This window comes from Trachymyrmex septentrionalis, unplaced genomic scaffold (assembly GCF_001594115.1).
Source record: "Trachymyrmex septentrionalis isolate Tsep2-gDNA-1 unplaced genomic scaffold, Tsep1.0 scaffold11, whole genome shotgun sequence".
Lineage (NCBI taxonomy): Eukaryota > Metazoa > Arthropoda > Insecta > Hymenoptera > Formicidae > Trachymyrmex > Trachymyrmex septentrionalis.
In genome coordinates this window covers 886,564-894,245 of record NW_017304228.1, presented here as the reverse complement: position 1 = coordinate 894,245, position 7,682 = coordinate 886,564, and the positions used below count along the sequence as shown (strand labels likewise).

General features: G+C 42.2%; 1 protein-coding gene across 2 annotated transcripts in view; it reads right to left on the bottom strand.

The window, feature by feature from the left end:
* LOC108750080 (growth factor receptor-bound protein 14-like) overlaps positions 1 to 7,682 on the bottom strand; it is a 324,408-nt gene that overhangs the window by 8,323 nt on the left and 308,403 nt on the right. For both annotated transcript variants that reach the window (XM_018489315.1, XM_018489324.1), the window contains exon 11: positions 209 to 477. In XM_018489315.1, coding sequence (XP_018344817.1) covers positions 209 to 477 — 269 coding nt within the window. The remainder of the gene's footprint in view (positions 1 to 208; positions 478 to 7,682) is intronic.

Here is a 7,682-nt window from a genome sequence, read left to right as displayed (position 1 = left end):
TATATATATATAGTATATATAAAATTGGATAAGCAGAGAACTTTTTCAGACTTCGGATTACAAATAACTTCGAATTATATCTTGACAATTTCCATAGGCTAGAACGAAGAATAAAACTTTGCGATCCATTTAATTCGCGTCGAAATTTAAATCGCGCTTTTCATAAAATTGACTTCAGAAGTTGATTAATCGACAAGATTGAACTTACCCGTCGACGCTGCCGTGATCCCTTATAATAGCTGCCGCGACATCCCTCTTGAGACCCCCGTGGAACCAAGGCTGAAGAACATGTATACCGGCATCGAGGCCATGCAGCCTCATCATGGCGCATCCCGGTGGTGTTCTCGAAAACGGCCGCCATCTCCGCCGCCAAACCATGCCTTCGTTTTCGGCTATATCCTTGGCTTCCTTGGGATCCTCGACTATCCTGCCCACGCTACCGGTAAAATCCATCGCCACGCGTGATCGTATCGATTCCTGCAAGAAAAAAGAAAATTTCTTCGTCAATTCGTCTTGCATTATATACTTTTGATAGCTAAAGTTTGAATAAAACAAAAAAATACACTTAAACAAAACCTTTTATATCACTCGATATATAATTGTATATCACTTGATATAAATATTTCATTCTCTTAGAGAGTAGTATTCTGAAAATTATTATTACATATTATTATCCACGTATTAGGAAAAATCTTTTATTTGAAGAAAAGAATCGGTGTACTTCCTAAAAAATATAGATGTGAATTTAATGCGGCGTCAGTACAATTCTCATATGTTAATATTAATATTAACACTAATATGATGTAGATTAAAGTATTTAAAATACTACGAGTTTTATTTAAATCCACTTCATGGTGTTTATATCAACACCATCATGGTGTGGATTTAAAATCCATGGTGTGGTTAACTATGATAATGTTGATAAATAATAAACACCAAAGGTTTTAAAGCCACGCCAGTTAATGTTAATATTAAACAGCAACAAGTTAAGAATTATATAGATACCGCATTGTAAATTCATTGTTAAATTCACACCTATTTTCTTACCAGTATGCGATTTTTTTAGGGGAGTTTATCATTACGCGAACGCATAGATATGTTTCCGGTAAACGATGCAACGCACTGAAGTTTCAACGTGCTCAATGATCCCAGGATAAATACGTTCATCTATATACCGAGTATGAACGTGAGTTTGAACGTTTCGACATTCATCTCTTGGCAAACGGAAGCCCGTCCTTTACGAGCGAGCACGATGAAGGGGAGAGGGAGGGAGAAAGGGAGGGAGGGGTAGGGGGGCGAGCCGTTCCGAGCTGCCGCCGAACGCTTTTATTTGGGATTAGAAACGAGGGTGGTTTCCAGTCCGGTAAATAACTCGTTCCTGCAAGCGGGAAAAAGAGGAAGAAGAGCGAATTTTCTTCTTTCCGCTTCCATCCCTCCCTCTCTTAGTGATCCACGGAATAAACCGCGCCTCGCGAATCTCCCGTAAAATTATGGCCCGAATGCGATACAGCCGGTAACAATCGCAAACGATAACTCATCACTGCCTCTCCGGCAATAATTTTCTTCACGGACTCCTCTTTCCGCGATTCCACAATCGACGATAAAGAATCACCAATGCCGAAACGAACCTCGAGATATCGCGCGAGACGATCGCAATAATATCGAGGTAGAGCACCTATGAGATTGAAACACCTTCACAATAATAGAATGCGATTGAGATCCCGTAGATGAAGATACCCACAATTTCTAGCGTTCGGATATTATGCTCCAGAATCAAATCCACATTTCGAAACGATTCTGAAACTGTCGTACTTGGGTATTCCTGTCCTATCTAATTGCATACCGATCTCAAAGCGATAAGATACTCGAACATCTATGTTCCACAATTTCAGACACAAATTGTATCCGGATATCTGAACACGACGTTATATCGAAAGCCCGGTGTGGACGTACCCCGAAGGATAATTTGTGTCATCGCATAAGCAACCCCCTGCTACCCCCTCGCTTTTCAGGTCCTTGATAACGAGCAAAAAGCCGGAGCGCACGTAGTGGATTAGTCGGTCGTTAAAATAAATAGACGCTCGCGGCGCGAGTACGTACGAGGGAGAGAATTACGAGAGAAAGAGAAAGATATATATATATATATATATGGGGAGAGAAGGGGTTCGGCGTTCCTCATCAGCCGGAGAATTACCGTAGAGCGAGAACTCGAGGGTGCTTTCAGGAGCCCCCGGAAACCGGGAAAGCCGGTGCGGCCGCCCCGAGCATACGCCCGTAACGTGACCGGCCTGGATCGATGTTCACCGGCTCTCTCCAGTTCGGCTCGCTCCTTCTCTAAGCCGCTATATGTTCCCTCTCGCTCTTTTTTGAGAGAGAGAGAGAGAGAGAGAGAGAGAGAGAGAGAGGAAGGGGGGAAGGAAAGAGAGAAAGATAGGAGTATCCTCGCAATAGGCTTTCGTCCTGGTGTGGCCTTGACACCGGAGTGGCCCGATATACTCCGACAATTTAGAAACTGTCTTCCAAACACACAGAAGGGAAACAGCCGTATCTCATATATATGAGATATCATTCTTTCATTGTTATTCCTTATAATTTAACAATGATGTAATTATATATACAAATATATAAAATGAGGCTCGAAAGAATATCTATCAGTGAAGAATGTAAAAAAAGCCCTCATCAGCTGTTCAGATGCACAGAAAATTCTTTATTTTCGCGTGAATATAACAAAACGAATAAAATTATATATTATACATACATATATGATTATACAATTATATAATACACGGGGGAGGGGAGGTAGCTTTCTCAGTAAAACATTAAAAAATGTAAATATATATATATATATTTTTTTTTTCTTAATTTACTTTTTATAGAAATTTTTCACGAGTTCTTCGAAGAAGAAATGCATCCTAGAATACTTACAACTATTCTATTCGTTCTCTCTTGCTCGCTATTGACATTAAAGAGTAATACAAGAGGTACAAGGTGTTGAGTATCGCACATATAACAGGAAGTTAATAACGACGTGTACCATCAGGAAGACTTCAGCAGGTAAATTGATTTTTAAGTGGTACACTGTGCGATATCAGGATGAACGTTTAGCGGCATTAAAGCCTGGTGGCGCAGCCCAGACCAATCTAAGTCCGGCCACGTGTATATAATATTTTAAGGGATGTCCGACGAGCAAAGTTAACGCGGCGAGCTTCCCGGGTGAGTTTACTACTTCCGGCCTAACTTCGTCGGTTTAAACACATAGAGAAGAGCGAGAGAGAAAGGAAGAGAGAGAGAGAGAGAGAGAGAGCTTTCCCTGGCTCGGCTAGGCTTGCTCGTCGTGTTTTATCGTTATTACAAGCTTCTTCGAAGTTTACGACTCTGTGCAGCGGATAACGTTCTCCGCCCTTCCTCTCTCTTATTCTCGTCAACCCCCTCGTCGTTCGATCAACCTTTACACGAAAGCGCTAGCCGTCGGAAATGACGCGTCCTGGTTGCGCGACCACCCCTCCCGCTTCGTGGCACATCTCCCTTCCTAGAGGAATTTTGTTACGTCGCTTATGGAAACTCGACGTCACCGTGAAAAGACATAAAAATCGTCGCTGCGCCGACAAGCTATATTACAAGCTTCTTCACATAACTAAACTTCGACGTCAAACATTTTGACAGTTAAATCTCGAATTGGAATACTGTTGGAACGTACTTGAAAATAAGTGAGAAATAGAGATCGTTATCTGTATATATTTTCTCGACTCCAACATGAAAAATCGTAAAACACACATCGTGTTATCGAGAGAGAGAGAGAGAGAGAAAAAACATAATAATTCTTTATAAATAAATTATATATTGGAGAAAAAAATATAAACGTCCATTGTAATGTAAAGCGACACAACTTGGTTAATTTTAACAAGAATAAAATAATTCGTATTACTTAATATATAGCAGTTACCGTAATGAAATTGATAATTAACGCGATTGAGATAAATGCTTCATAAAAATGTAATTTGAATGTACTGAATTTCGCATCAAATCGTTTTCACAATGTATCTAAAATTATTCCTGAAATACTCGAGATCACCACTTTCCTCCCATAACGAAATTTCGCTGACTCGCGACACCAGCGCACCGTTTCGCGCGTGAATACTTTTACCTGGAGTACCACTCCGTCGTATTATTTCGCTTTACGACATTTTAAATCGTCGCCAATATAACGGTGATATTACGAAATTGTGAGGCGATATTGCACGTCGTGACGTGCATGTATGCGCTCCTCGGAATATCACGTGTTCCGCCAGCGCGAGCAATTGGATTTTCCTTCGCTCCCCCATCGCTCCTTCACTCCTCGTCGCTGTTTCGGTAGCATTTCGCGGTTCCCTCGTTATCGTGGATGCCTAACGTTGTTTTACGACCGATAAAAGCATCCCTTCCTCGTCTGCTGGTAGCGTATCATTTTACCCGGAGCTGCGTGGCTGTTAGCTGCCTCATAATGTCTACCAAGCAGATATGAAGAATCGATCTTTGCAAATGAGATGAATCCTCTCTCTAGTTAATTATCCTCGCGATTTCACAATTCGTCGCGCACGTCTTATGTAAGTCAGTGAGAGAATAAAACGACGTGTGCATCACGCGAGATATCACAATTATTTTGCGCAATATAAAATTTTTAATTTGCCAATAATATCAAGAAAATGCTGCAGAAAGTAACTGGAACTTACTTTACGTCAAAGACTTTAAATATTATACATATTATCTGAATTATTCTTTTTTGCTTTTCAATCATCGTTTTGGTTTCGTATCTTGTTTAAATAAAACACGATACTAATTATATCGGTACATAACATATATTTAATTCGTATTTCGCTCTAATATTTTAGAGGCTTTATTACAGAACGGTCTGGCACAGTCGTCGATTAGACGACCGATCAATAGTCGTTCTTTCCGCGTGTTACTGGGTTACTATCTCGCCTCGTGACTATGCGATAGCGTAATACGCCGAGAGCGTAGTCGTGGATGAGAGGCAAGTGCTCGTAAAACCAAGTTTCTAACGCGCTATTTAATCACGGTGCAATTAAAGCTCTTAATAATAAAATGTTGAAATATTTTTTTCAGTCCGAAGATTAATTCATCGAAAATTCGAAGAAACCCCCGATCAATGAATTATAGCCGATTACGTTAAAGAAGCACACGCGATAGATTACCAATAAAATTGTGCATAACGTTAATTAACATCGCGGCTTTTGCCTCGCAGCGAAGGCAAGGAAGGGATAAGTACTCGTTCCTATCTGCATGTCGAAGCTTTCACAAATGCGCGGTGTTGCTCGCAAGCGTCGCGAGTTCGTACGGACGAGTCTTGCATAGTAACGCGGAGGGTCAACCACGGTCGAAGATAAAGCCGTCAAAGAAGAAGGGGAAGAAGTGGGAGATTGTACCTGGAGACTCGCGCGATATCGATCCCACCGACGACCGACCGTATCGCTATCGGCCACGTGGACACGCTGGTTGCACGACCGGAGAGATAAAAGGATTCCTTCGTAGCGCATGCGGAACTATGTGTGCGGAAAACTTTCACGTCGGTTTCCATTATATTTACTCGGAAAACACCGGTCGGCCGGACGGCCGGCAGACCGGTCGGTCGGCATCGCTGTGCGAGAGATACGCGAGGAAGGGTTTATCAAGGCTATTTCCGGTAGTACACTGCGGGGGTTTATCGCTACTCCACCTCCTCTCCTCGCCCCATTGAGAGCGACGCGAGAGACGTTCGGAATATTTTGCAGAAATAAAACAAAGCAGTAGCGTTCCCGTGTTTATTTATATGAGCTTAATCTGATTTAGTCTTTTTTTTTTTTAACTTAGTGTTAGAATAATACGTCATTTTTCATTTGATTCTCTACACGTTGGAAATTGCCTGTTCGTAATGTTCTCGACGGCCTATCTGGACGTCGAGAACGTTCTGTATAAATGCAAATATCTGTGTTAAAACTTGGAAATAAGAAAATGATGACTTGGAAAACAATAAGATAGTTCTCACTATATCGTGAGAATCTTAACAAAGTGATTCTTTGAATTAAAAATTTAGCTACTAATAAGCTAGGCTTCAAATTCCAACAAATTTAGTTTATAATTTTCTTTCAAATATCAATTTTCAATATTAATTTTTGTAAAATTATCAGAAGTTATCAGACGGGGATTCTCTAATTTCTAAAAAAAATACGGACTTTTTTAAATATATAATATAAAAATATAAAAGACTGTACAGTTTTTTTGTAAGATTTCTCTTTACTAATTAATTTATGCATCATAAGCATATTCCACATTGATCTCTCAAGGGAGCATGAAACGCAATTTGAAGAGCATGAACGTCTCTTTGAAGGAAAACCTTGCAGAAATTCATGATGTGAAGCTCTATTGGTCGCCGCCGATCAATTTGCAGAATCCATTTACGGTAAAGGCTGCATAACAGCGTGCAACAATCGCAAGATCTGTGACTTAGGGTTGACAACCCCTGTGACAAGCCTGTTGCTAGGCGCCCATCAACTTTTCCTGCACAGAGCCGAGGAACGAACGGACGAACGAACGAACGTGGGGCCTGCCTCGCTTTGCACCGATCGACGCTACTGCGCATGCTGCTCTTTGTTCCCTCTGTCTCCTCGGTAATACGGTACCCCCTATGCTGCCCGCCCCCTCCCCCTGTTTGTCTTTACCTTGCACCCCTAGTGTGCCCTGATGCGAGGCAGCGAGGCTGAAAACCGTCTCCCGGGTGGTGCCGCGAAAAAAAAAAAGTCGATTCGATTTCAGCTCTGGTCAGCAACGTTCGTGAATCATTCCATCCCCCTGTCTGTCACAACTTTAACGAAACTTGGCGAATTTGTAGAACAGAGGAACCAAAAAAAATCTTAATGAGTTTCTTCGTTGCCGATGTAGTCATGTTTAGGGGTTAGAACTATCCCCGAGGGGTTGTAGCCGTAGCCGTCGTGTTATATTGGCAACTATCGGGAGAAAGTATTTTTTGCAGAAAAGTTTCGTAATAGAAGCACTCTAAAAGGACGCTCGCAAATTAAGAAAGTTTTTGTCCGTCAGAGGCGTCTTTTGTCTTTAAAACCTGAATATTAGCGCGAGTTAAAATTACCGGCGCTACTTTATTACGCAAACCATCCAGTTTCTCGCGAAGTCGGAGAGGAGCGGGGGAGCGGTTCGTGGCTGTTCGTCGTAAAGAGAGGAAATGCATGGCGGGATAACAATGCGGAAGGATTTTATACGAGTACGAAATTATGCCTCGAATAATTCAACCAGCTCTCTGAAAGAGACGAAAGAAGGCTAGGCTTCCGCCATCGACCAATGCAGAGTTATGACATCCATGCAGAGGGTGTTACGCAACGATGTCGCCTGCAGCGACAGGCTATCGTGCGACTTGCGCGATGACGCACGTCGAGCAACTCGGTATTAATTGTCCGAGGTTATCGAACAAAGGCGAATTACTGTCACAAAGCCGTCGTCGGTGCACGTCGTCGTGGCGGAGCTTTGCCCGTTGTAGAAGGCACGGAGAAGGAGAAGAGGACGTCTCCTAAATTGCATCGGATACGCTCGGTCTCAGATAGTAGTCGACCGGTAGTTTAGATAGACGTTAATTGTGCCCGGCGATTCGCTTGGGAACACGTCCGGCGCAGAGAGAGAAAGAGAGAAAGAGAGAG